Source organism: Aspergillus ruber, assembly GCF_000600275.1.
Source record: "Aspergillus ruber CBS 135680 unplaced genomic scaffold scaffold00022, whole genome shotgun sequence".
NCBI lineage: Eukaryota > Fungi > Ascomycota > Eurotiomycetes > Eurotiales > Aspergillaceae > Aspergillus > Aspergillus ruber.
The window spans coordinates 254,006-279,225 of record NW_024467318.1 but is presented as its reverse complement, the minus strand read 5'-3'; the positions used below and the strand labels follow the sequence as shown (position 1 = coordinate 279,225).

Sequence of the window (25,220 nt, the reverse complement as noted above, 5' to 3'; positions counted from 1 at the left end):
TGGAAGTAGTGCGGAGTACGTCACGGGACACCGAACTCCACGGAGTACATCTTCTCATTGCCTCTCTATTTTCTCTTTATGAGCCGTTATCTGCAACGCGTATGTTACTATATTAAAGTACATGCTTGCACCAACTTTCAAATCTAGAGTGTTTGTTAATTACCATGTCTAATACGAAGCACGAACCCATTCATAGTTCAGATCTGCTTGCTACCCTTCAGTATTCACAGCAAGCACCAATCCTCCTTGGCCGACAAAGCAACCCGAAAATGGCACCATTATCACTTATTACGTCTTCCTCGGCACAACCTGAAGAATATGCAACGATGGAGCGGCTTTTCTTTACTTGTCTACAGACAGGAGATGACAAGTCAGCTCTCATATGCCTTGACAAGCTAACTCAGTTCTTTGGGCCATCAAATGAGAGGATAATGGGGCTACATGGTCTTTATGAAGAAGCAATCGCTGGAGATAACTCTGCTTTGGAGAAGTGCCTTCAGGAATATGACGATATACTGCAACAGAATCCAGTCAATTTGGTTTGCCTACCTCCCTCACAGTTCTGATCACTTTATTTTAATAATGATTTTTGTCTTTGACGAAAAGGATAAATTGAAAGAGGCAATTCTAAGCTTGGGGGCTAACTCTTGACTGATAGCCCATCTTGAAACGTCGGATTGCTCTTTTGCGATCACTGTCCCGCCCTGCGGACGCCATAAGTAGCCTGATAAAATTCCTGGAAGCCACTCCCACAGATACGGAAGCTTGGTGCGAGCTTGCAGACCTATATCGATTCCAAGGGATGAGTTCCCAGGCAGTTTTCTGTCTTGAGGAGGCCCTTTTAATCACCCCAAATGCTTGGAATGTATGCAATACCAGTTTAGTCCTCCTCGACCTTGTATTAATGCTGTTGTCCGCTTAGGTTCATTCTTGCTTGGCCGAACTGTTATATGTCTCTGCTTCTTCAAAAGAACAGGGTGATCCATCCAAGCTTTTGAGAAGATCAGTGCGTCATTATTGTAGGAGCATTGAACTCTGCGATGACTATGTACGAGGATTATATGGGTTAGCTTTGGTATCTCCTGCCCTCTTCCCCCTCTTCTCTTCTCGTTTCTGGCTAATTTACCTCCGTAATAGGTTACGTCATTGCTACTCGAAACCGAGGAAAGAGAAGAAGTTCCTTTGAAGGAAACACTTCCAAGACTAAATGAATTTGCTTTTCAAAAACTCGAAGCAATCGTTAAATCGCGATTTATGGATTTTCAAGGCCAGAAGTACAGTCAAAGTGAGCTGATTGCAGCAAAGGAGCTCCTCGACCGATTTGGCAAGTCTAATTGAAACATTTGAAACATGTATATTTCACCCCCTTCCCGTCTCATTCATTTGTTCTTCCTTTTTTCTCTCGACTTTTCTTTCTTCCGCTGTCTTCTGGTGTTTTGAGGGGTTTGTTTGGGGACCAGGGATTGAACTGTACGAAATATCCCAGTAATGTTTACATGGTATCATGTTGTTTGCTCATAACCTCTCTCTATTTGGATAATAAATAAGCCACAGTTCAATTGCTTCTCATTGTATTTCTTTCAAACCGGGATCGTCGGCGTTCATCATAGAATGATACGAATTTGTATGGGGTACATACCTGTACCTTTTTAATTTTTCTTTTATGTTTTATGCAGTTATATATATTGTTTTTTCTAAATCAATCAATCAATCCAAAAATCCGTATAATAGCGCACTGCAAGATGTGGACATTGTTTGCATTTCCCACGTCTCGTATGCTTGCAGCAATTATTTGACAGGGGAGCATTGGATGTGCTAATTGGGCAGTTGGGCAGCAGGCTAAGCACAATGAGCTCACTGGTCCTCAACAACCATGCCCAACTCTGTCATTAGGCCACCAGATCCAATGAAATTCTATATCTAGTCGGGCAGTCAGCGTTTGCTTCACACTACTCCGTACACTACTGCAGTATCAGAGTTCTCGATCCTTCTTTGAGTCTTTCCTCTCTCTTCCTCTCTTTTTTCACCCTCCTGCCTTTGTTCTCTTCTCTCCCCCTCAAGTCCTGCCGCCATTATTCTGTTCTGTCTGAGATGGTTACTTTGCCCCTCTTTTCTTGGTGACTCGTGCTTGGTGCTCATCCCCTGTGTTTTTCAAACCGCATCACATTCGAGTCTATCTTGAATTGAATAGGAATTGGATAGATCAATCCCAATCCCAAATATGAACAGACCCATCCTTTTGCATTACTGAGGTTTTGCAAAATTTCAGGATCATTTCTCACTTTGGCGGTGCCACTGCAATTTGAACGTACCACGACAGATAATAGCGCGTTAGCGCCTACCTTTTTTTTTTTTTTTTTTTTTTTTTGCCTTCTAGCCCCTCTCTTTTTAGATACCCCGCCTCATATTGGCAGATCAGGGCATCCGTCACCGCAATTCGCTGGTTTTCCATAAAAATTGGAAACTTCATTTTGACGCCCGCTTCACCTCGTATCTAAGTGAAAAAGCGAGGAAAAGACAGGGCGAAAACCTATTTCTTGAACCTCTATGACGTACGTTAAACACGCTGGTTCGATTGGGCTATTACCTGGGTTGATCACTTATCGCTGGCAGGTTCAATATCACTATCGGATCGGATCATTCTATCTCAGACGAAGAGGACTCGTCCGGAGTTCGAGGATCCCCGCTCTCAGATCCAGGGAGTCATGGATATCAGGACCCATACGACGACGAGTGGGCACATCTACCATATCCGGATGAACTGAAGCCGTCTGATTCGGCTTCTCGGCCGAGGACGACAGGTCGAAACCGAATGCGAGCCATGGATCGGATGCCAGCTTCTGGTTCTATGCGACGCCCCGCGCCGAGGCGTCATTATGTACAAGATCGAGGGCCACTTCCCCGTCGTTCACGTCGACCTCCTTCACCCGAATCTCCAGAAAGTGAGGATTCCGGCGAGGAATACACAGAACCTTATGACAGACCCTCTCAGGACAGAAGGTTTTGGCCGCCCGTGTCCCAAGGGCCAGCATATGCCCATAATCCGTCTCCAGGCCCGTCATATCCATATTCCCATGACACAGTTCCACATGGGCCGTTCGGGCATCCAAATGGTGCTCATCCTCCATCCGATCAACTTGTAAGGGTGGGCCACCACAATGCGATGAACCAACCATCGCCATATGGACATCCCCTTTATCCATACAGCACACAGTTTCACCACCATCCGCCAGGTGCACCCATATCTCCATTTTTTGCCCAGGATCCTCCAGGACATCTCGGGCGTCACTCACATCGCCCCCAGGCACCTCATACTCGGAGCAGCGCGCAGAGTCCACCGCCGCAAGCGTTTCCACATCCGATATCGCCAAATGGGCCGCAGTTTTATGGCGGTGTCCCTTTAAACTCTCATGATCTTGTACCTTATGGCCAGAATGGTTATTATCCATTTAGAGATCCGTATCCAATGACTCCGGGGATGATTCAGCCTTATTATAATACTTATCCGCGTGCGCCATCTCCAAGTCAGGAGGAATCGAGTCCATCTCCTCCACCCGCTCCACCCGCAGATGCAGCCAAGGATGAAGCCATTGCAAGGTTAGAAAAGCTGATTTTAGAGGAGAGGTCGGAGCGTGAGGCCCGGGAGGCCCGGGAGGCCGCTCGTCAGGCAGAGATTGAGAAGGAAGCAGCTGAAGAGGCTGCTAGAGAAGAACGAGCTGCCCATGAAAAGCAGATCGCCGAGGAGGCTGCTGCTGCTGCTAGGGCTGAAGCCGAACAAAAAGCTGCTGAGGAAGCCGCCAAAGCAAAACAAGAGGCAGAAGAAGCGGCAGCGGCAGCGGCAGCAGAAGCGGCGTCTGCGGCAACTGAGGCCGCAAATGCAGCTGCAGCGGAAGCAATTGCTGCGGCGCAAGCGGAAGCCGCTAGTCAACAGCCCCCTCCGGAGGATAAGAAAAAGCCGATAAAGTTCAAAGACGCCATTGGGAGGAAGTTTAGTTTTCCGTTTGAATTATGCTGTACCTGGCAGGTGAGATTTGCGCTCCTAGTACCATTGCGGCTTAACTAATCCATTGATCTTGAAAGGGCATGGAGGAGCTTATACGCCAAGCATTCCTTCATATAGAAGTTATAGGACCCCATGTTGCTGATGGTCATTATGACCTCGTGGGTCCCAATGGCGATATAATACTCCCACAGATTTGGGATACCGTCATTGAGCCTGATTGGAGCATAACCATGCACATGTGGCCGATACCTGAAAAGCCCAAGACTCCCGAGCCTCCTCCAGCCCCAGAAGCTCCAGCAGATCCCGAGCCTGCCCCAGAGCCCGAGCCCGAGCCCGAGCCAGCTCCAGAACCACCCCCAGAACCTGAACCCGAACCAGCTCCTGAACCTGAACCACCAGCAGCCTCAGAAGTGGAAGAAGCTGCTGCGCCTGCGTCCGAGGAACCAAAGAAAACAGGTATGCGCTAATTTTTTGTGACTGTAGCGCCTTCTTTTCTTTCTCCCTTTTTATGAAATTTGAATCATGTCTCGCTACTGTTGTTCTTGTAGCCTTTTTATTTCTTGATATCTTACTGATCGCTGATCTCTCCGCTTTTCAGGTACCAAGAAACAACGACAAAAGGATCCTGGAGCGTTCGCCATGTGGGTTGTCGGGGGGCACCGCATGAAATCAAACAAGGGTTGGAAAGTGGTAAGAAAGTCTGAATAGCTGATTCACTTGAAGTATCCTGCCGCATTCTGAGATGGAGTTGGATTCAAGATTCGGTAGCCACCGGGCTACGGTAGAGGCGTTTCGATCATGATAATCTTACATTGATACTAGCCTCAAGGAAGGACAAATTCTAAGTTTTTAATATTGTTAGTATAAGGCCCACTTCTCTTCTCGTTAATCAAACAGTTCCAAGGTGTAGTTTATCATGCATAAGGGAATGACTTTTCCTTTCGGTGTCGTATTGATTTTCAATACCTCGGGGCTGTACAATGGGCAGTCATTCTCTGTATTTTATCCGAATGTTCCGCTTATATTTTAAAAAGCCGGTTTATGAAAGGTCTCTCCGTAAATTACTATGCGCCGGGAACCTTAGTACGGCAGATAACAGTGAAGAGCCCGAGTACTATATAATATACAGGATCATTGTTACATAAAGAAAACCCACCGGCCAATGCTGCATATGTACAGTAGTAATTATGACTCAATTAGGGTTGAGCCATTTTTATATCAATGCCCTTGCTTGTCTGATCCCCACTCATGATAAGTACTTGTTTTCTCAAAATGGTCAGAAGGACAGCGGTAAACCATCATATACTGCAATGTAAAATGGATTGGTGATAATTGTATTTTGAATTCTTCTTGGCGTACTCCCACCGGAAGCCCATGCGGAAATGAATTTCAGGTGACACAGAAAACCAAGCGTTTATATCATTGAAGTAGTGGTTTCCAATTGACACTCCCATCCATGATATCGCCCAAGAGATCATTGGTATCCCTTCCAGTATTCGTATATTCCTGGGCTTGTTGCCCTCGATGCGCACTTGAACTTGGTAAACCCGAGTCTCGAGACGTTGGGCATGAGTCTGCATCTTCTAGTGAAGATGGATTGTTAATAGGTCGTAAGTGTGACTCGGAATGGGTTATATCCCCATCTCTCATCAGTGAGGCTTGCCCTTGTTTCACATCATGTGACTTTTCCCTCGAGCTCAGGGCAATTGGCTTTCGAGGTATTGGCGGCGGCATTTTCAGATCTTGTGTTACTTTTCGAGAACCTTGTGTTTTCCAAGCAGCAGTGCTTTGTTGATTGCCAGTTTCCGGTTGGGTTGACGACGCATCGAGAAGTTCGCATTCCGAAGAACGCGGTGATGCTTGCTCAGTGCCCATATTACCGTTTATATTCGTACCCCATTCTGATAAGCCTGATATACGGACCCAGTCACATTCGTCATTTGAGGAAAATGGGTTAGAATTCCGATCCACGTTCACAGCAAAGTCATTTGCTGGTAACCTCATGGTTGACCTTGCAGGGGCACCTTCTGAATGTCAATATCACACAAGCACGGATGGAGAGAGAAAGAGAATGTGAACGGGGGTGGTCAAATTCCAAACGATGTATATAAAACACAAAAAGAACATACCATCATCTAACCACCACTTGTGGTTGTCTGAACTAGCTGGTGGAAGAGCAGGTGTAATGTCAGCAGTCTGGATAGCCTCCCTATCTATGATATCCATCTGCATGATTCCTTTTGCGAGGGCATCGTGCATGCCATACTGTCTCTCATCATAGAGAGTTTGCCTGAGTTGAGCCTTCAAAGATTCATCAATGACGTTGATTGTGCAAATGAATTTAGCACAAACTGGTCGATGGTCAGAGAACCGTAAATCTGCAGCATTATAGTATATCTGATAGAGGTTGGACCCTTTCCACAACACTCGATCACACCATGCAGGTACACGTGCTTTCTCTCTGACGGGAAAATCAGTTAAATTCCCTCAACTGTCTGGCAAGATCAGGGCATCTTACGAGGTATCATATTCATTTCTGCCAATGTCATATTTGTATGTCGGAGGAAAGCATACTGGGCCCTCGGAATAGAAGTGGAAAGCCCTCCCGCCTAACATCTGTAAGTTCAACTATAGACCGTTGTCAGCCATGCGTATATGTATATATTGCAGGAATAGTCGTGTGTAGTACCTGATCATTTTCATAGAGTCGCTGATAATCCCCGCGAAGCAGAAGTTCTCTGACGTTTTGGTTGCTTAGGCCAATCCGATAATTGAAATCACCCAGCCAGATAATGGTGTCATGATCTCGAATTGATCTATTTTTCTGAAACCTAAGACCATTTTCTATAGTTCCATAGTCTCTGTTCCTGTCATCATAGTTTGCAAACCCAGCTGCAAGATGCGCTGTCACGAAACATATCCGGGTGTCAGAATATTCAAAACGAATTGCGCAGCCTCCCTTGTTGCCGCTGATTCCAGAAAGACCCGTCTATTGGGCCGTTAGCAATATTACCAACAATGTATGGTTGGGAAACCCGCCTTTTTGACACTCCCTTCGACATTCTTGATTTCTTTGAGCACATCTTCTTTCACAAATACCATTAAAGCCGCACCGACAAGCTGACCGCTCCGTAGAAGGACATAATTCCCTGAGCCTCTTGATTTTGAGTAACTATTCAAACAGCTTTTCACAGCATTTTCCCATACTTTACGTGTAGTAGGGTCTGTAGACATTATCTGCTGCGGACTTAGTGCGACGATTTCCTGAAACCCAACGGCGAATATTGTCGGTTCATCCCCCTGTTGATCGAAGACTGGGAACAACCACGGCGCAAGGTCAACATCAGGACCAAGGCCGCTTCCATTTACGTTGAAAGTGCCAGCCCATACCCTTATTGATCGGGCAAAAGAATATTCTGACGCCCGTTGGCTGAGCTCTTGAGATACCATATCATTGACGGGATCGTATAGGCGCACTGGCACTTGATTCGTCAACCGCCCTAATAGAAGCTCAATCGTTTTTTGCCGCGCTTTGTCCGAGAAATTGTTCACGTATAGCCGCGTGGCTGTTTTGCGTGCATCTGCAAGCGCACCTGCAAGTGACATTTTTCCATGCCGAGTAAATGAACTCTTTAGAGCACCGGTCCCTGCATATATCTTTGAGAGGGAATCTCCATTATCAGCCCATAGGGTTGAATGCCTCATTTGAACTTCAGTGCTCAAAGCAGCTCCTTGCTGGGAAAGAAACAGCTCAAGTGCCATTGAACTGAGTATTGTCTGTACAAGATTGGTCCTGTCGAGACAGTCCAAGCAGTTTGTCCGAAAAACACCTTCTTGCTGTAGGACAATTGGGGAACTCTGCTGCGAATCTAGACATCCAACCCCAGATGTGGCTGCAAACTCAGAACCTTCGGACAAGAAGTATGCAAACCCCTGTAAAGAATTCATTGCTTCATGTCTGATCTGACTGCTTGCTCCATATCCAAGTGGGCCTCGGGTTTCCGCATGAAAATCGAACTCAGTGGTCCGCAGAAGGGCATGGCCAGACAAATTACTAACGCCAACATCTTCTTTTTGTTCAAGTCTCCTCATGATATGTGAGCGAAACTTTGTCGAGAGCTCTGTTTCTCCAGATTTGAGCCCGCTAAGAAGATTGACGACGTGAACGGCTCCATATTCTAGTTCGAGGTGGTCAAAGTGCTTATTGAACGCATGCTGTGTTGCCTCGGTAGACCGTGTTATTTCAATCTTTTGCTGCCCGGGAAGGAACCCTGTGGCTTGTTCCCAAAAGATGGGCACTGAGCCGCGGACTTGAACGTAAGAGAACGTAATGCCGGAGGGCATCCAGAGAATCGTTTCAGTTTCTACGAAGTTAGCGACGTTTCCGTCATCATCGATACCACGGGAATTGAATCGCGTTCCTGCGCGCCCCGAAGCTTGACGCGAGATAATCGTTAGAGTGGATGGTAAATTGGTTTGAGCTGGAGGTAGGATAGGAACGGAGGCAGGAATGGTCAGTGTGTTAGCGAACCCTCGTATGACACAGGTAAGGATCTTGGAGGAGTCAAGACGCTCCCTTTCGGGCGGTGGGAGGTGGCTTCGAAAAAGGAGCAGAGAACTGATCATGTATGAATTCCATAGCATATCTTCATCGAGCGTTCCGATGTCAAAGGCTGCCGACTTCTCAGCACTGACAGCGCGTCAGCCGAGCCTGGTGAGCGAGAATTTGAATTGGCTCACCGATCTTGCAGCCGATCCGTGAGATTGAAATCACGGCTATAGTAGAAACTGCCATCGCTGAGCAACTTCTTTAAGGCGAGAAATGGGTGATCAAACTCTCTGTCTTCAACAGCCAGAGCAGTGGCATGGTTGTATTCATCGGTTGCATATTCAGCCTCATAATCCAGCCCATCATAGTCCGGGCGACTAAGACAAACTATTCAAGTCAGTTCTGAATTGGTAGATGTAAGATGTGTTTCAAGGATAGCTGGGAAATAGTACAGAAGTCCACATTATCAATCCTCAAAATTGTCTCTCCAGGTCTGACCGTTGCAGCTTTCGAGGAACCAGTTACAACACACAGGAAGACATCTTCGTTCAGTGTGACCAAGCCAAGTGTGCCATATCCGTTTCCTAAGGCTCTGTAGCCCTTGAGGTCTACAGATGATAAGCTTGAAAATTCCACTAGGCAACGTGGCGGCTCTCGCTGGGAGTTGGGAACTATATCTGTTGAGCAGTAGAAGATCAGGGCATGTTCTGTGGTCACCAGAGCAATTGTTCGTTGCGGATAGTCCTGGCAAAAAACCCGTAAGCTAGATATAGACATGGCTTCAGTTTACCAAATGGGCATAGTTAGGATAGATGCCAACACACAAAAGCATAGGATACCAGAGCTGCGATAGAACAGTCGGAGACGTGTTCCAGGTCGGTTCCATTCACAACTAGTTAGTTAAAGTTATTATGCATTATGTAAGATATCTTTCCTTTTCATTCAAATGGTCCTTTTTCTTTCATAGGTATTACTCCGTACAGGGGTAGGAGTATCTGTATGAGATCCATTATCATATTACTTCATTCCCCGACCTTACCTTGTAAACAATTGGAAACATTACAACATGGATGGAACCTCATTTTTGGGAGCTAGGCATTATAATTTATTATATACTACTATCATCGATATCCTTGCTTCCTACAGATGTGGCTAGTGTTTCCTTTGCTCATGCTTTTTTGCTGCTTCTCCTGAAGACTCCGGATTTAGGTAGCTTACTCATCGAAAGTGCGTGCTTCCTATCAGTTATTGATAACAATTTTGAAACTTTTTTTTTCCTTTATCGTTATCCTTCACGAGTATCTTCCATCTTTTGTTTTGTTTTTCTCTATTTCTTAATATTATTTTCCTGTGCTCTAAACAAAAGAAAGAAAGAAAAAAAGAAAGAAAGAGTGTACACAGAATTTGATTGCCATAAATGGGTTTGGCAGCGCCTCGCAAGTATGTGATTTTCTCAACTTCTCTCCAAAAAACATATCAATTAAAAAGTTAAATCAGCATATCTCTGATTTTTAATTAATTTTGACATCTAGGCGAACAAAGATATCGCATGACCCGAACAACGTAAATTGGACCCGGTCAACGAGTGGTTTCGGGCATAAAATTCTCAGTTCCCAAGGATGGACTCCAGGGAGTCTTTTAGGCGCTCGGAATGCTGCGCATGCTGATATGCTCACCCCTGCTAGCGCATCTCACATTAGAGTCACCGTGAAAGATGACACTCTCGGGTTAGGCGCGCGACCTAAGATTTTGGATGAGCCAACTGGCCTCGATGCATTCAAAGGACTACTGGGCCGATTAAATGGAAAGTCAGACGTCGAACTGGAGAAAGAGCAACGGAAACGTGACGACATTAAACTGGCCCGATATGCAGCAACGAAATGGCAAGCCGTTAGGTTCGTTCGTGGCGGTCTATTAGTCCAAGAGAAAACCGACGCTGCTACCACCAAGTCACCTGAAAACAAATCCACGGATGAGAAAGGCAACAGAACAAGCAATGATGTCGCTATTGATGGTTTAGACACCAGTCTCTCGCAAAATGTCACATTTCCGAGCAGGGATTTGAAGAATAAAGATCAGGAGAAAAAGGAGAAGAGAAAGGAGAAGAATGAGAAGAAAGAGAAAAAAGATAAGAAAAAGAAGAAGAGGAAAGAGAACTCCCAAGGGGACGAGAACGACAAGTCGCAAAGAAAACGGGATAAGAGAGCTAAGAAGAGGAAGCACAGCGAGGATAGCGAAGATCTTGATTCAAGAACAACAACCGAGGACGCTGTCATGACGGAAGCGAATGTTGCTGCGGAGACATCATCAGTGGTTGTACCGACTTCAGCGTCAAGGAAAGAGCGCGTTCCATTGGGCAGGAATGTTACCAGGGCGAGACATATCGCACAGAAAAAGAGGGCACTTTTGGATGACAAATCCCTTAATGAGGTAACTAAAAACCTGCATATACATTTAGAGGGATTTAATTGGCTAACTGGGATCCAGATTTTTATGGTTAAATCCTAGAAAACGCGTGATACAGAGGGCTCTCTGAGAATGTGAGAGTTTTCTTTCTCTGCAGCTCTTTTTGAACAGGTTTTCTGGCTGCAGAATTCTTATGTCTTCTTGTCTTCCTTTCTTCCCTCTGTCGGATTGTAAATTTGTGATGGGCATTCAGCATTAGGACTCAGAAAAGGAGTGCATAATATTTCTGGGTCAACCCTGCTTCTGAAATCTCTACGCTCTACCAAAGAATAATATATATAAGATAGATAGTATATCTGAATCCAATCAATGTACTGAAACAAAAGAGAGAGGGTTTATTTATTCTATTTTTTTGGGAAGAAGATAATAGCCGTACACCCAGCCAAGAGCCATGTCATCATTGCTTCTCCACATGCCGAGTCAGTGCAATCGACTATCCATCGTTCCTTTATTATATTACGATCTATTCAATAATAATTATGACATCCGATTATACTGAATGAAGTATTTTGTTGTTGACTCTCGAGTTTCTGACTCCATATAAAAGAAGTCCTAGCTTGTCTGATGATCCCAAATGTCCACATCCAACATCGTCAAAGAGCCCGTGCAGCGGGTTCTGAGAGAGTCAGCGCGACAAGATGCGACGGCCATGGGCCAAGGAATTCCCCTCAAGTCAAATAAACCAAACCTGGCAGCTCGAAATAGTCGGTCTCAATTTCGTGAACCTCATCGCAAGTCTCATTCTGCGGATGATACTGAATCGGAATCATTCGAACACAGAAACTGGGCAGGCGAAAGTCCAAAGCAAAATCACAACGCATTAGAGCTATGCGGGGCCTCTGGCAATACTCGCCCAAACAAGCTAGGAAACAGCGGGAAAAAGGGAGGGTGAGAGAAACCGGCTCATTTGGAATGAAAAGCTTCAGGCGAGCTGACGACTGATCCAGCATTCATTGGGCACCCTTGAATATTGGACTCGAACGACGCCTGCAGACCTTTGTGGTACTATGCCATACTCTCACCATTGCCATATTCCTGACTTTCTTCTTTTTCACGTGCGCAATACCATTATTCTGGCCGATATTGATTCCTTACCTTGTTTATATATCGCTTTTCTCTGCGACAGCAACATCGGGTACGTTAAGCCGCCGGAGCGAGTTCTTGCGTTCTCTTCGAGCCTGGTCGATCTATGTATCCTACTTTCCCGCCCAGCTGCATCGCTCAGAACCGCTTCTTCCAACGCGCAAGTATATCTTTGGCTATCATCCACATGGGATCATTTCTCATGGTGCGTTCGCAGCATTTGCAACGGAGGCACTCGGATTTTCCAAACTTTTCCCGGGTATTACCAACACTTTGCTGACCCTTGACTCCAATTTCCGAATTCCATTTTACAGAGAATATGCTCTCGCCATGGGGCTTGCAAGCGTCTCCCGCGAATCTTGTGAGAACTTACTTACTAACGGGGGAGCTGATGGTGAAGGCATGGGACGCGCCATTACCATCGTAATTGGTGGTGCTCGGGAGTCTCTCGACGCTCTGCCGCATTCTATACGGCTGGTCTTGAAACGGCGCAAGGGTTTTATCAAACTAGCAATCCGCACCGGTGCTGATTTGGTACCCGTTCTTGCATTTGGTGAGAATGATCTTTATGAGCAAGTACGCTCTGATCATCATCCTCTCATACATAAATTCCAAATGCTCATAAAGCATACCATGGGCTTCACTATCCCGCTTTTTCATGCCCGCGGTGTTTTCAACTATGATGTAGGGTTGATGCCGTACCGTCGGCCATTGAACATTGTCGTCGGTCGTCCGATCCAGGTTATCCAACAACATGACCGGGAAGAAATCGACGATAATTATGTCAATGAACTTCACGCTCGATATGTTTCCGAACTCCACCGGTTGTGGGATCAATGGAAAGACACTTTTGCAAAGGACCGGATTTCAGAATTGGAAATCATTTCGTGAAGGGATGACAGGCCTGAACCAGTTCTCCAACCCCTTCGCTACTTTGTTTTCTTTTCATGTTTTGCCAAAGGCAGTTTATGTACACCACCAGTGCATAGTGTGAGTCTAGTCTATGAGTTACTCAACACCCAATATAGTCATACACAGTATACAAATAAACAGTATAAGCATTATTATCATTATAACAAATAAGACATGCAAAGTCACCATGGAACCACATTAATTAGCCGCAAGGGGTATATATACCAGAAGAAAAAAAGAAAAAAGAAAACTAGAGCATAAGCACCAGAATGGTATGGGGTAAATACCCTCACACCAAACTTCGTTTCAGACCAGCAGCAAAATCAATGGTCGAGTATAGATCGAGCAAAAAGCCAAGCCTTAAATCTGTCATACAAGCACCATGTCTGCATCCATAAGAACAAAATATTATTGAACACTGTAACAAGTCGAAATCATTCGAATAGCGAGAAGAGAGAAGCAAAAGCAAAGCAACATGGGTATCTGAAAAGGAGAAAAAAAAGGGCACAAGCAAGAAAGAAAAAAGAAAAGAAAAAAAATACTTGTAACAATAACCAATGAACAACAAACGCATTTCATCCCTTGCAGCCAAGGCCTTCCTTATATCATAGCCAGATGAGTATACAACAGTGAACTGTACAGAGACAACCCAACCCAAGTATTGCTTACTCAGTTACACCATTCTTTGCAGAATCAACTGGATCCAAGGTAGCGTTCAGAATGGGAACTCCCGTCATCTGCGTAGAAGTTCGTCGACTGTCAGCAGCCACACGGACACTCCCACGCGAGCCCTTAATGATATGGCCGCTTTCCACCCGATCTTGAATCATCTCATCCAGCATCTTTGATACCTCGTCCACACTCTTCCTTTTCTTCTCCTTTTCACTTTCCACGAGCGACAAACGCGGACTATTCAGCATTTCAGGTGATTTTGAACCACTATTCGTGTCGCTATTTGGAGTTTGGACCGGATCGGTAGCTACACGAGCCACATCTCGATGTCGAGTTGCCGAACGAAGGGCAGCAAGCATCCGGTCCTTGTCATCGAGCTGTGAACGAAGTTCGTTGATTTCCATATCCTTCTCTCGGATAATGGCCGCTGTATCGGTATCGGTGTTTTCGGTTCCAGTATTGCCAGCCTTCATACCTGCTGACATCCGAGAATGGCTTGAACGCCTAGCTTGCAGCAGACGTCTCTCAAGTGTGGCGATATAGCGATTCTTGTCTCCAAGATCAGCCTGCAGCGTAACAACATGTCTCTGAAGGCTCGCCTTCCCGTCTGCAAACTCGCCCATTGTATCGTCATCATCCTCATTTCCGATGGATCCATTGGAGAGCGCCATATTGGGGGAGAAATCATTGCTATTGATAGACATAAAAGAAGTGGGCCTGATAGAATATCCCCACGCGCCCAAGGTGGATTGGCTGACAGAAGAACGCAGTGATCGAGACCCGGAATCATTGATAGACATCCTCGAAAACCGCCCCAAGGCGGAGAAATTACCCTGGGTGTTTACCCCGGTGGATTTTGAACACAAAATCAAACGGTTGAGATGCTCGATTCTTTCCTTCAGTGCTGTCCGTGCTAGTTGTATCTCCAGCATCTGTTCCTCGTGGCGTGTCTGCGCTTCTTTTTCGAACTGCTCATCTTCCAATTTCATCTCCTTTTCGGCCTGCGCTTTGGTATGGCTATCCAGCTGAGAACGAAGGGCTTGGATTTCCATCCGGTAACGTTCTAAAAGGACCCGGCTACCTGAATCACTACCACCACTACCGAGCGCTTCCTCTGCCTTTTTCGCATGGCTGACAATGCTGTTTTTGGCGCGAGCGGCGAACTTGAGAGTATTGAGAGTTTCCCCCGAATGTGAATTGGCAGCAGCAGAGCTTCCTGAGGCGATCAATGCAACAGTACAAAGAATGCTAACCAGCGAATTGCCCGACAAGGCAGGTTGCAGCAGCCTCGTCAATTTGCTATCCCGATATGGTAGGTGTCTACCTTCTTTATCGATAGGATTGCCGTTCTTATCCTTGTTTTCTGATAGCCTTGAGATGATAGTACCCAGAGTGAGCAAGCTTTTGTTGATATGGGCACCTTCCGTGCGGCGCTCTTTGTCATCCGCAGCACGCTCCGAGCCGGCCAGATCAATCAAGCTGAGAGTCGACACTCTTACTCCACCTGGGATTATACCCGACCGCTTGTCCTGAGGCGTACCGGCGGGCGCTCGTTCTCTGCTTTCAACGACAATCTGAACAACCGCGTGACTACGAGAACTGCGTGCATTGAATTGGGTGCTGCCGGTTCTCCTGGAATGGTCACCTCTTGCGATGACACGTAGGAGTTGCGTCGGACTCTGAACAATCTCCTCCTTTAATGGTGTTGCGTATACCCCACGTTTGCTATCCTCGCGTAGTTTGATATCCTCTTGCTGAGCACCGGCAGCAGGGGCTGAAAGTAGGTCATGGATCTTTTCGTTATAGATTTCCAGGTAGCTGACACGTAGCAGAAATTCTCGATGTGGCGTTTCTCTGATGAAGGAGAATATATCCGTAATTGCCAACGGGATGACACCCGGAGAGGTAGCGGTTCCTTGCATAGAGAAGGTTTTACCGGTTCCAGTCATACCATAAGCAAAAACTGTACCATGGTAGCCTTCCATAACCCGTCTTACAAGGCGTTTTGCAGCCGCATCGTAAACCTTGGCGTTATGCTCATGAGCAGTAAAGACATTATCTATATACGCGAAAGGTTAGCTGGATTTCTCTTTTCTTTTTTTTTTCTTTTTTAATATCCCTGTCCTCCATTTCACCGGGGAGATCGATACCATACCATAATAATAGTCGCCAGCTTCCTTCCCTCTATGCGAGATAAGGCCTTTTCGCCCCTCCAGCTGCCACTCCGATCTCGATGCATCATTTCCGCTAGCGTCAGGGCGAACTCGAACACTGACAATGACATTGCCTTTGGATTCCTTGGACTTCGCACCGGTCTTAGCAGCACCTGCTGCAGTGTCATCAGCCTCCTCGTACGTGGTTGCGCTCGTCGAGTATGATTCCTGAGCTGAGGAGCTTCGGCTTTGTGAAGGAGAAGCATCTGGGTCTCGAGCATCCGCACTGAGAATCGATTTCCCATCTCCGTTACCATTCAACAAAGAAGGTGTCTTTGAACTCCGATAGCTGCTAGTTGTACCGGAACTTAACCTTGAGCCTTTTCTAACTTTTATGCTCCCGGATGAACTGACACCAGGCATATTTGAGGAAGCGGTCCCAGGGCGGCTTCCTGTCTTGGGTGGCTGAGGAAAGGCTGCGATACTGATAGTTCTGCGCAGGGATTTGTCTGGACTGCTTGGCGGTCGACTACTTGATGCTGAGCGTGGTGCACTGATGTTGGTAGTGGAGTTGGATAATGGGGACTTGCTAAGGGTCGGTCGCGGACTTGAGGGGGTGCGAAGTTTTGATGGCGATTGAGACGGAGATGGAGCTCTGGGCGTGTCAGAGGGAACGGGAAGACTCTTTCTTGATTTTGGGACTGGCAGTGGTGGTACAGGCGCGGCCGGCGAAGTCGGGGTGGGCCGTGATGGCTGAGGCATGGTGGAGGCCATGGTGATCTGGTCGATAAGTCTTTCAACTCGGTCTTTTTACCAACTTTAACCTCCACCACGAACAAAGAAAATATCCAAAATTCACGTTTTAATGTGGATGCGATTGGCCATGTGCGTAGCCAAGAAAGAGCTAGCTGCAGAATAACGGTGTGTTAGAGAGTTTGACAAGATGTCGGCTGTTGCTGCGACACAAAAACACGAGCCATTGGGCAGAAATATGGTTTTAACCGTGCGAAACTGGTGAATAAAATGTAGCCGTGCTACGAGATGCAAGTATTCAACAACAGGGAAAAGGGCACAGAAACAGGTGACTATACAAGAATATAGTAGCTGCCGGATTGGATTCTGCCCCTATCCGTCCGGGTTTCGAACAATAGCAACAATGACAACATTGAAGTAAAAAAGGCGCAAAAACGAGTATCCCGGGTTATAAATAAGAATAAACTCACCTTTGAGAATGTAACTGTATTATTTAACCAGATACTTCCAGCCTGGAATGTGAAAACCGGAGGGGTAATCGTTGCGCGCCACCGTGCCGTGGGTATTCGCTATACCTCAACCAAACGGCGAACGAGTATATTTATATGAGGAATTGAAATTGGAATTCGTTATTGCTATTGTTGTGGATATCGTTGTTCCCGTCGGCGCTCGAGTGCGCGCAACAATTCCGATTCCTTTTTTTGCGGGGAAGGGTGTTTAAGAAAAAAAAGCGAACAGACACTCGGCAACGGAAAGTGATAACTTTGATAACGCGTGCAAGTGAATTAGGATCCAGACAATAAGAAGTTTTTTTTTTTTTTTTTTTTTTTTTTTTTTTTCTTCCTTTATGGGCGAACGGGAGCTAGGTGGAAAGGAGATCAGGACGCCTGAGTCAGTGGTCACCTTCCAGCGACGCGAGGCGTTGATAAGGTAGGGGAAGAGGAAAGAGAAGTTCAAGGAAACAGATCTGGAAAAAGCACGAATAAAGGAAAGAAGAAAGGAAAGGAGGAAAGGAGGAAGAGAATCATACCACCCCAATGCTAAATTGTCCCAGACTAGCCAACTGGGTTCTACCACAAAGTTAGACCATCTACTTCAAGCATTTACAGAGTACAGGATACACTGTGGAATCCCATCTTTATTTCCTGAATGGACGCAGGAAGGGGGACGGATAGACAGATACATTCTGCAAATATCATGATTATGATTTCTATCATGGTCCATTGACTGCTGGAGGATGATCAATTGTGATGGTGATTGTGATTGCATTTTTCTTTTTAGCTTTAGAAGACAGAGCCATTCATCTCTTTGTTTTCTTTGTTTCTCCTCCCCTAACTCCATTTTAAATATAAATTTATACATTACTTTTCTTGATATTATTATTAGCATTCTGTGTTCTGTGTCCCCTATAACTAGAGAGAGTACGGAATTCTGGTTCGAGTAAGTACAGTACATAGTAGTGTGCCGGCATGAGTTCGGGGTTCCTCTGGTATATGAAGATCCCCAACTCAGACCACCTTCTGGTTTCTGCCCGTGTTGTGTCAACCTTGGCCTTCTTTAATTCGAGCAAAGTGCGATATTCATGACCGGGTCATTCTCATCCTATCACATACAGCGTCCGTGCAGCGTCCGTACTCGGCACTTAAATAAATGTACGTACCCCTGACATCGGGAAGTGTGTCTTGACTGCCTGCCTGTCTGTGGTTTCAGGGGTAAAAAGTCCCGGAAGACCCGAAGTTTTTCAAGAGCAGAATGGGTCTCCACATTTGTTACCCGTTGGTTAATAATAATGAACACCAGGGGAACGGCAATTTGTTCTGGAGGGTCTATACGGAGATTGATTATACACAAGATAGAAAATAACAGGGAAGGAATGGAACAAACCCCTGATTTTACCTACACTACTCCGACCGGTATGCTAAATATACCCATATATAGTACGGAGCACAGAAGACCATTGGGGAATTTGTAGTTCGTCTGATAACCAGGGCTCAGTCTTCCCCCGGTTAGTGCCAAAAGACAAATCGGCCGCAGATTGTCCAGTATGCATATCAATCATTGATTTTCCGTTGTGGAGTTGATGCTTGTATGTAAGGAGTAGTCAGGAAATGAGACATCGTGCAAGGGAACAACCAGAGTCGGTTTAGTCATTTATATCTGAGGTGTGTTAATTCCGTGTCTAGATCGACCAGTTCGTCCATATAACTGGTTATGGAAGGTCAATCACGATGCTTGCGGGAAGTTGGTGACATGCTTCATTAGGAGTGGGCTTAACAGTACATATTAGTCCATTGGTAGAGTCGGTACAGAGTATTACAGAACGGAAAGAGAGTCTAATATTCCATATTTATATAGTTCCTGTTAGAGAGCCGAGCGCTTGTGCTGTAAGCACTACTCCGCAGTAGCATGATCCATTGCAAAGGATGAAACTCAGATCACCATGCATGTCCACTTTATGTGCACTTCATGCATACAGGGTACAGTGGAAGCTTATTGCATGCCTTGCAAACTCTCAAACCATATCTTACAACTGTTTTTAGTCTCGGTCTGCTCTGTACAAGTCCCAAGAATCTTCTATTATGATTGGATTACGACTATCTATCCAAACTCTTGGAAGCATGATGTCCCCTCCTAGCGCCGTTACATTGCAGAAAAGTCCAATTTGCGAGCAGCATTCTTGAATGCATTTTCATCAATCTCCCCGCCACGCCTTGTAAGATCATCGCCCATTTTCTTAGTGCCTCCGGATTTCTGGGGAAGATTATGTTTGTCTGTCGGCCGCGGTTCAGTGGTCCACCAGTTATGCTGTAAGACTTCGCGTGCGGTTTTCCGTTTCCTGGGATCCAGCGTACACATGGACATGAGCAAATCGGCACCGACTGGGCCGGCATTCGGAAATTGACGAAGGAAGAAGTCTCGTCCCTGAGTCGGGACAAAGTGATTCCTGTCGGGAGGAATATAGTTTGGTAATTTCGTGACACCCGGCCAGTTCTCTTCAGTAGGCGTACCAAAGGCTTCACATATCTTGCTGATTTGATCGAGATCAGTGTTTCCGGCGACAAAGGGGACTCGGAGAAGAAGTTCCGCGAAAACCATTCCCATAGACCAAACATCAACGACACCAGAGTATTGCCGGGCACCGTAAAACAATTCGGGAGGTCGATACCAACGTGTGATAACTTGGTGCGTCATGTTCATATAAGGGTCGGCAAAGGACCTGGCCAGACCAAAATCTGCGAGTTTGACTTCGCCATCAGACGCAATCAGAAGGTTATTTGGCTTGATATCTCGATGCAATATAAAGTTTTCATGGCAAAACCAGACGCCTCGAGCGAGCATTCCCATCCACGCCTTGATATCGGCGGCACCATAATGGACATTACCATCTTTAATCAACATCTCAAGATCGCCAAGTGGCAGAAATTCTAGGACCAAATTAAGGTTCTGGTCCTTGGAAGAGAAGACATCGTGCAGCGCAATGATGTTGGGATGAGAGAGTTCCTGCAGATATTTGACTTCGCGGATGGCATCCATGGATAGCCCATCTTTGTATTCGGCATTGACCTTGATCTTCTTTATAGCGACAAATGACGATGGATCTGTTTGGAGACGGCCGAGGAATACAACGGCGTAAGTACCCTCACCAAGCCTCTTGTCTGTAACCTTCGCATCAGCCCTGTATTGTCATATCTGGCGAGATCAGAATGAGAAACATAAAGGGAAGTTCAATCCCTAAATATACATACCTTTAACATACTTCTGTCTTACTTCGTCATTTAGTTGCTCTGTAAGCTCACGATCCGTGTTTTGCAAGGGCTGATGTGAAGATGTGTTCTCGGGCTTCACTGAGCTCTGGACAATCGCAGCCCTTAACTTGGTCGGAGAAGAACTTGCTGCAGAGAGCGAGTGGGAAACCAAAGGAGATACCGCCATCCTTGTAATCCCTAAGGAAAGCAAAATGAAAGGGAATGGATAATCTAAACCAACACTGGACGCTAGGAAATGTCAAAGATAACGTATGGCAATGATTGGCGGAAGACGCATTTCTTTTCAAACTTCACCGCATTAGGGGATAGAGCAGTTCGATAATGCCTGAAATGTCGATTCGCCCTTGACCATTGTTTTTTTTTTTTTTTTTTTTTTTTCTTTCTTATTTAAATTAGCAAGTTTCTGCATAGTTGAATCCGTATTTGTATCTGTCGGGAGGTCATTGGTGGTCCGCGAAAGCCCCCGGAGATTAGTTGATCCCGGAGGCAAGTACGGGCCTCCAAATTTCTCAATTGACCCTGCTTCAGTCGCCAGAAAAGTTGACATCACCGAGACTTTTGGTCAAATTGGCCCGGTGTCTCACTTGTTACTTTCAACTTAATCTCCTTGTTTACATCTCTTTGCCTTCTGGGCCGACACGGTACAATCATTCGGTTCACTGGTGAAAAGTCACGAATAGCGAAAGTAGCCCACCATGGCGATGCGCGGCTCACGACTCGGCCTTTTCTCCGCAAGATTGATGAAACCGTTCCGCGTGACGAGACAATGCGTCCGATGCCTTCACCAGAAAAATGAAGTCCCACGTGTCCCCTCGCCCACTCCGTTCGTCCCTAATGTCGAAACCTTTCTCAGTCTGATCGGCCGCGGCATGTCAAAACATGCTAGCAAATTGCCATCTTGGGACAAATTATTCACATTTTCCTCCGCCGAACTTCGAGACCTAGGTATTGAACCTGCACGCCAGCGACGGTATCTGCTCCGGAAGCGCGAGAAGTTTAGGAATGGCCAGTATGGAGTCGGAGGTGACCTCGAGAATGTGGTCGATGGTGTTGCACAGTTGAGAGTAGTTGAGGTCCCCTACGAATTTACTACGAGTTCGACACAAGTCACCGAGTCGTCATCATTATCTTCGTCTGCTACTTCTACGCCCGGCATGAGAAAAGTCATTGTGAACCTAAACCCCGACGCTACCGACTACAAGCCCGATTCGTCGAAGCCGCTGAAAAAGTTCGAGCACATGAAAATCCATAACGGATCGATGATAAAAGGTCCCTTCGTACAAATAATGAAGGGTACAAACGGCAGCGCTGCGTTGATCAAGGCCCAGGAAGGCATGTGGGAGGACAAGCAGGGACACAAGGTGGATGGTGGTGAAAGGAGACAAGCCGAAGTCAGGGCTAAAAAGCGCATTGAAGAGAGAAGAAAGGGACCGGCATAAAGTCTTTGATTCAGAAGTATGTTGGGAATCGAAAAGTGAAAGCAGTGTAGAGGGAGTTGCATGGTACCATTAAGGACAAGGCAGCTTGCCGTCTGCTTGTATAATAGCTCCTTAGTCTTCCTTTTGTTCTTTGAGTATGAATTGTTATAAGCCAATTGATTATCAAATTCCTGCTTAAGCCTACATCCTAGCGATATCAGAGCAGATATAGAACATATAATTATAGTAAGTTTATGTACTGAATTCTTGATTATTCTCTATGTCATGAACATAATTAAACCGATATACATACTGCAGTATGGCCAGAGAAAGAAAGCGGTTCGGTGACCACCAATAAAGAAAAAAAGAAAATGAAACAAATAATCTACAGCCAGCAATCATTCGTCAAAATGCAGGATGACAGCACTCATAAAAGAACAAGGGCTACTGGTCATATCGCCGTTCTGCCCATAATTAAAAGGTTTAAGTAGGAAATGCCGTAAATAGCACGTAACTTTAATCATGCCTTGGTAGCAGACTCACGCTTTTCGTACTGCACAAAGGATTGGCCAAGGGGCTTCGAGAACAGAGACTAAATCCAATTGTTAGGTCATAGAATCACATAAGAAAAAAAAAGCGCAAAATACGGTAACTTACCGAGTAGTCCGTCTCCGGGATGTCCTCAACTCCTGGAATGTTGCGGAATTTGAAGATTCTCACCAGGGCAGCAAGAATTGTACCAAGTTGGACATAAGCAAATTGCTCACCAATACACCTGTGGCGCCCAGCACCGAATGGGAGGTAGGGGCTATTTGTGCCTTTGCTGACCAAACCGTATCCGTAGTCGATCTTCTCCTCATCTTCCGTGGTGGGCTGAGCAACTTCATCCCAGCGGTGAGGGTTCCATACGAGAGGTTTGGGGAAGAACTGTTCGTCTCTCGCAGAGACACCTGGCGAAGAAAGCACATTGTGAGACGTAGGAATCACATACGGAGTACCGTCCACCGACATGGGGTTCTTGACGGCTCGAATGATCGAATGAATAGGTGCATGGATACGGAGGGTTTCCTTGATGACTTTAGAGTGCAGATCTAGCTTCTGCAGACTCTCAAACGTGAGGTCAGGGAGATCAGAACCGAGAACACGGAGTTGCTCTTGGTAAAGCTCCTCGGCGATGTCTGGGCGAGCCGCAAGACGTAAGAGAATCCAGGATGCAGTAGAAGAAGAGGAGTGCTGGCCAGCCATCAACAGAGCAATCATCATGTGTGCGATCTCCTCATCGGGAACAGGGGTGCCATTCTTGTAAGTGCACGACATGAGGTTCCAAACCATGTCTTCAGAGTCTTTCTTGCCACCGGCCTTGCGTCGGTCATTGATGATTTCCATATACGTTTCGGTCAACTTCTGCTGAGCGGCATCACGCTTCCGGTTATGAGGGAGAGGAGCCCAAGGGAGCATGAAGTTGATGGGAGCGAAGCCCATGTCAAGATCATGGTACATCTCTGCAAATGTGGAGTCGAATCTGTCTCGGACTTCCTTTCCTTGTAGAGCACGCGACGCGGTATAGATTGTAATTTCGGCGATCGACTTGCACACATCGAAGGTACCCTTGGGCTTCTGGAAGACGGGAGATTTCTCGACAAAACTCTCGACTTCGGCGGTAATCAGACCGATGTAGGACCGAAGAGCTTCGGAAGTAAGACCGAACTTGACGAACTGCACGTTTTATTAACAAGGTTGCTTCGCCTGCGCCAGCTCTGTCATTTCACATACCTTCTTCTGCTCCATGAGTTTAGAGTTGGGGCAATCATACACAACATTGCGACCAAAAACGGGTGTCGTGAGCGGCGAGTAGACCTCCTCGGCGCAAACGTCTCGAAGTTTGCCGTTGAGGATAAATTCATTACCTTTCGTGCCCAAGAAGACGGTGGTCTTTTTGCCCAGGAGAACGAAGGTGAAGATATCGCCGTACTACAATGCGCACGCAAATGAGAAACACGAAAGCACGCTCGACCAGGGAAATGAACACGTACCTTTGCGCGACTTTCAAAGAAGAACTTGTATGGATCCATGCCATAGCTGATGGTGCTACCAACGAAGGGGAACCAATGGAAGACTAAGGGAGGTTCATGGGGATTCTTGAATAAAATCTGCCGCAAGACATTGACGACGACCGACACACTGAACAGGGCCAACAGCCCTACAGAGGTGAGAACCCATAACGACTGGGTCGAGTGAAGTTCGGAGAGCTTCTCCAGAATGACTGCAAGAAGTCCCATGGCTGCGGGAAAAGGATAGGTGTGTTAAAAGGAGAAAAAGAAAAGGGAGAGAAGAGTGTCTCTTGGTGGAGGCACTCACCAAGGCCTCACAAGAATTGGCGACAATGAAATGGGGTATTGTACAACTGGCCCACGAACCTGACAAGCAGAAGATATTATTATTTATTATTATTGTGGTGGAAAGGGGAAAAAGTGTTATCTGGAGCAGGTCTCGACCGGTGTACGAAGTAATGTATAGGGTAATACGAATTGTATTGTATACTGTATGTACAGACGCCGATACCCTTGTATGGGGCTATACTAACCAGAAGGGGCTGAGGATTCACCAAGTTCCACCGATTGACCTTGCAGAGTAGAATGTAAATACAGTGTATTACAGGAGCACGTTACGCACCGCCCCTGGATGGCGCAGCGAATAATGGCCACCTCAACTCTGATGACTACAAATGCGGAATATCTTGAGAGATAAAAAGAATTAGTTAGTTAATGAGACGGTTGACCCAAGAACCCCGTTATTTTACAAGGATTGCCCCTATGTCCCAGGTAGGAAACAGGGCGCAGGATTCCAAGTTCCGACATCACACCACTTTGCTTGATGGATTTCTGAACCCTACTTGACTATTGCCCGCGGAGGCTGTGAACTTCGAAACTTGGCATCACTTGATAAAGCAATATCCATTACTCCTATCACTATCAGCTTTCTCCTGACTAGAACACCTCCTACCTATGGCATGATCTATCAGCACTCGACTACCATGATGATCCTGATCCGCTTGTGGGGTATTATACTCTTGAGGCAAGATATCCAGGACTAGCACCCTTTTATTGGGTATGGCAAAAGGTCTATGAAGACGAATATGAGATACAGGGCTGCTGTTTGATGTATAGCCAGACTGTATTCACAAAATTGAATGGGCAAGGTTGGGAAGTCGCGGGATTTCTGGTCGCCAGTTGGTTGGTACTGCAAGATACCTTTGAAAGTGTCGAATGAGACCCTTCCGAAGTTGCATTTATCATCTCACGGAGAATTCGGCGAAGGTGACGGGGCATTTTCTTAAGGATGAGAATGCTCTACTATCAGATGGCCCGCCCTTGTGAAATAGAACATGATTTTCAAGTTGTCTACTTTCGTCTATTATTGCTTCAGTGATAACAATCCTGTTCC

General features: G+C 46.2%; 9 protein-coding genes across 9 annotated transcripts; 5 read left to right on the top strand and 4 right to left on the bottom strand.

Moving 5' to 3' along the window:
• Positions 1 to 164: 164 nt before the first annotated feature.
• On the top strand, positions 165 to 1,338 carry EURHEDRAFT_460366 (uncharacterized protein; the record flags this gene model as incomplete). The annotated part of the gene is made up of 4 exons (XM_040784644.1): positions 165 to 539; positions 659 to 865; positions 923 to 1,142; positions 1,235 to 1,338. The coding sequence occupies 4 exons, from the start codon at positions 165 to 167 to the stop codon at positions 1,336 to 1,338; spliced, it is 906 nt and encodes a 301-aa protein (XP_040637003.1).
• A 1,030-nt stretch (positions 1,339 to 2,368) lies between these two features.
• Positions 2,369 to 5,075, top strand: EURHEDRAFT_504648 (uncharacterized protein). Its single transcript, XM_040785816.1, has 4 exons — positions 2,369 to 2,552; positions 2,614 to 4,024; positions 4,081 to 4,459; positions 4,602 to 5,075. The coding sequence occupies exons 1-4, from the start codon at positions 2,548 to 2,550 to the stop codon at positions 4,709 to 4,711; spliced, it is 1,905 nt and encodes a 634-aa protein (XP_040637002.1). The 5' UTR covers positions 2,369 to 2,547; the 3' UTR covers positions 4,712 to 5,075.
• EURHEDRAFT_414532 (SacI domain and endonuclease/exonuclease/phosphatase family protein) lies at positions 5,008 to 9,675 on the bottom strand. Its single transcript, XM_040782459.1, has 7 exons — positions 9,005 to 9,675; positions 8,744 to 8,939; positions 7,043 to 8,693; positions 6,693 to 6,992; positions 6,522 to 6,631; positions 6,133 to 6,464; positions 5,008 to 6,027 (listed from the first exon to the last, which is right to left on the bottom strand). Exons 1-7 carry the CDS (start codon positions 9,327 to 9,329, stop codon positions 5,423 to 5,425), a joined length of 3,519 nt encoding a protein of 1,172 aa, XP_040637001.1. The 5' UTR covers positions 9,330 to 9,675; the 3' UTR covers positions 5,008 to 5,422.
• A 294-nt stretch (positions 9,676 to 9,969) lies between these two features.
• Positions 9,970 to 11,060, top strand: pxr1 (telomerase inhibitor/ribosome biogenesis protein PXR1; the record flags this gene model as incomplete). Its single annotated transcript, XM_040786519.1, has 3 exons — positions 9,970 to 9,992; positions 10,085 to 10,982; positions 11,040 to 11,060. 3 exons carry the CDS (start codon positions 9,970 to 9,972, stop codon positions 11,058 to 11,060), a joined length of 942 nt encoding a protein of 313 aa, XP_040637000.1.
• Positions 11,061 to 11,592: 532 nt separating this feature from the next.
• On the top strand, positions 11,593 to 12,992 carry EURHEDRAFT_379376 (diacylglycerol acyltransferase type 2A; the record flags this gene model as incomplete). The annotated part of the gene is made up of 2 exons (XM_040779164.1): positions 11,593 to 11,906; positions 11,966 to 12,992. 2 exons carry the CDS (start codon positions 11,593 to 11,595, stop codon positions 12,990 to 12,992), a joined length of 1,341 nt encoding a protein of 446 aa, XP_040636999.1.
• A 686-nt stretch (positions 12,993 to 13,678) lies between these two features.
• On the bottom strand, positions 13,679 to 16,612 carry EURHEDRAFT_460471 (putative kinesin family protein (KipA); the record flags this gene model as incomplete). The annotated part of the gene is made up of 2 exons (XM_040784651.1): positions 13,679 to 15,744; positions 15,841 to 16,612. 2 exons carry the CDS (start codon positions 16,610 to 16,612, stop codon positions 13,679 to 13,681), a joined length of 2,838 nt encoding a protein of 945 aa, XP_040636998.1.
• A 2,476-nt stretch (positions 16,613 to 19,088) lies between these two features.
• Positions 19,089 to 20,732, bottom strand: kin28 (TFIIH complex serine/threonine-protein kinase subunit KIN28). Its single transcript, XM_040782458.1, has 2 exons — positions 20,338 to 20,732; positions 19,089 to 20,247 (listed from the first exon to the last, which is right to left on the bottom strand). Exons 1-2 carry the CDS (start codon positions 20,522 to 20,524, stop codon positions 19,232 to 19,234), a joined length of 1,203 nt encoding a protein of 400 aa, XP_040636997.1. The 5' UTR covers positions 20,525 to 20,732; the 3' UTR covers positions 19,089 to 19,231.
• Positions 20,733 to 20,841: 109 nt separating this feature from the next.
• Positions 20,842 to 22,001, top strand: EURHEDRAFT_414527 (mitochondrial 37S ribosomal protein mS41). Its single transcript, XM_040782457.1, has one exon. It carries the CDS (start codon positions 21,054 to 21,056, stop codon positions 21,795 to 21,797), a length of 744 nt encoding a protein of 247 aa, XP_040636996.1. The 5' UTR covers positions 20,842 to 21,053; the 3' UTR covers positions 21,798 to 22,001.
• Positions 21,995 to 24,541, bottom strand: EURHEDRAFT_414526 (cytochrome P450). The gene is made up of 4 exons (XM_040782456.1): positions 23,810 to 24,541; positions 23,550 to 23,747; positions 22,434 to 23,492; positions 21,995 to 22,368 (listed from the first exon to the last, which is right to left on the bottom strand). The coding sequence occupies exons 1-4, from the start codon at positions 24,053 to 24,055 to the stop codon at positions 22,297 to 22,299; spliced, it is 1,575 nt and encodes a 524-aa protein (XP_040636995.1). The 5' UTR covers positions 24,056 to 24,541; the 3' UTR covers positions 21,995 to 22,296.
• Positions 24,542 to 25,220: the final 679 nt, after the last annotated feature.

Excerpts from the sequence above, each read along its gene's own strand:
- kin28 (XM_040782458.1), bottom strand. The coding sequence starts at position 20,524 with ATGGCGGTATCTCCTTTGGTTTCCCACTCGCTCTCTGCAGCAAGTTCT. Across the intron at positions 20,248-20,337 it reads AAGACAGAAGTATGTTAAAG|ACAAGAGGCTTGGTGAGGGT; the intron begins GTATGTATATTT and ends CGAAGGTTACAG.
- EURHEDRAFT_414532 (XM_040782459.1), bottom strand. The coding sequence starts at position 9,329 with ATGTCTATATCTAGCTTACGGGTTTTTTGCCAGGACTATCCGCAACGA. Across the intron at positions 6,993-7,042 it reads TCGAAGGGAGTGTCAAAAAG|ACGGGTCTTTCTGGAATCAG; the intron begins GCGGGTTTCCCA and ends ACGGCCCAATAG. Across the intron at positions 6,632-6,692 it reads GACTCTATGAAAATGATCAG|TTGAACTTACAGATGTTAGG; the intron begins GTACTACACACG and ends AACGGTCTATAG.
- EURHEDRAFT_504648 (XM_040785816.1), top strand. Across the intron at positions 4,025-4,080 it reads AATTATGCTGTACCTGGCAG|GGCATGGAGGAGCTTATACG; the intron begins GTGAGATTTGCG and ends TGATCTTGAAAG. Across the intron at positions 4,460-4,601 it reads CGAGGAACCAAAGAAAACAG|GTACCAAGAAACAACGACAA; the intron begins GTATGCGCTAAT and ends TCCGCTTTTCAG.
- EURHEDRAFT_414526 (XM_040782456.1), bottom strand. The coding sequence starts at position 24,055 with ATGGGACTTCTTGCAGTCATTCTGGAGAAGCTCTCCGAACTTCACTCG. Across the intron at positions 23,748-23,809 it reads TCTTTGAAAGTCGCGCAAAG|TACGGCGATATCTTCACCTT; the intron begins GTACGTGTTCAT and ends TGCGCATTGTAG. Across the intron at positions 23,493-23,549 it reads AACTCATGGAGCAGAAGAAG|TTCGTCAAGTTCGGTCTTAC; the intron begins GTATGTGAAATG and ends TAAAACGTGCAG.
- EURHEDRAFT_414527 (XM_040782457.1), top strand. The coding sequence starts at position 21,054 with ATGGCGATGCGCGGCTCACGACTCGGCCTTTTCTCCGCAAGATTGATG.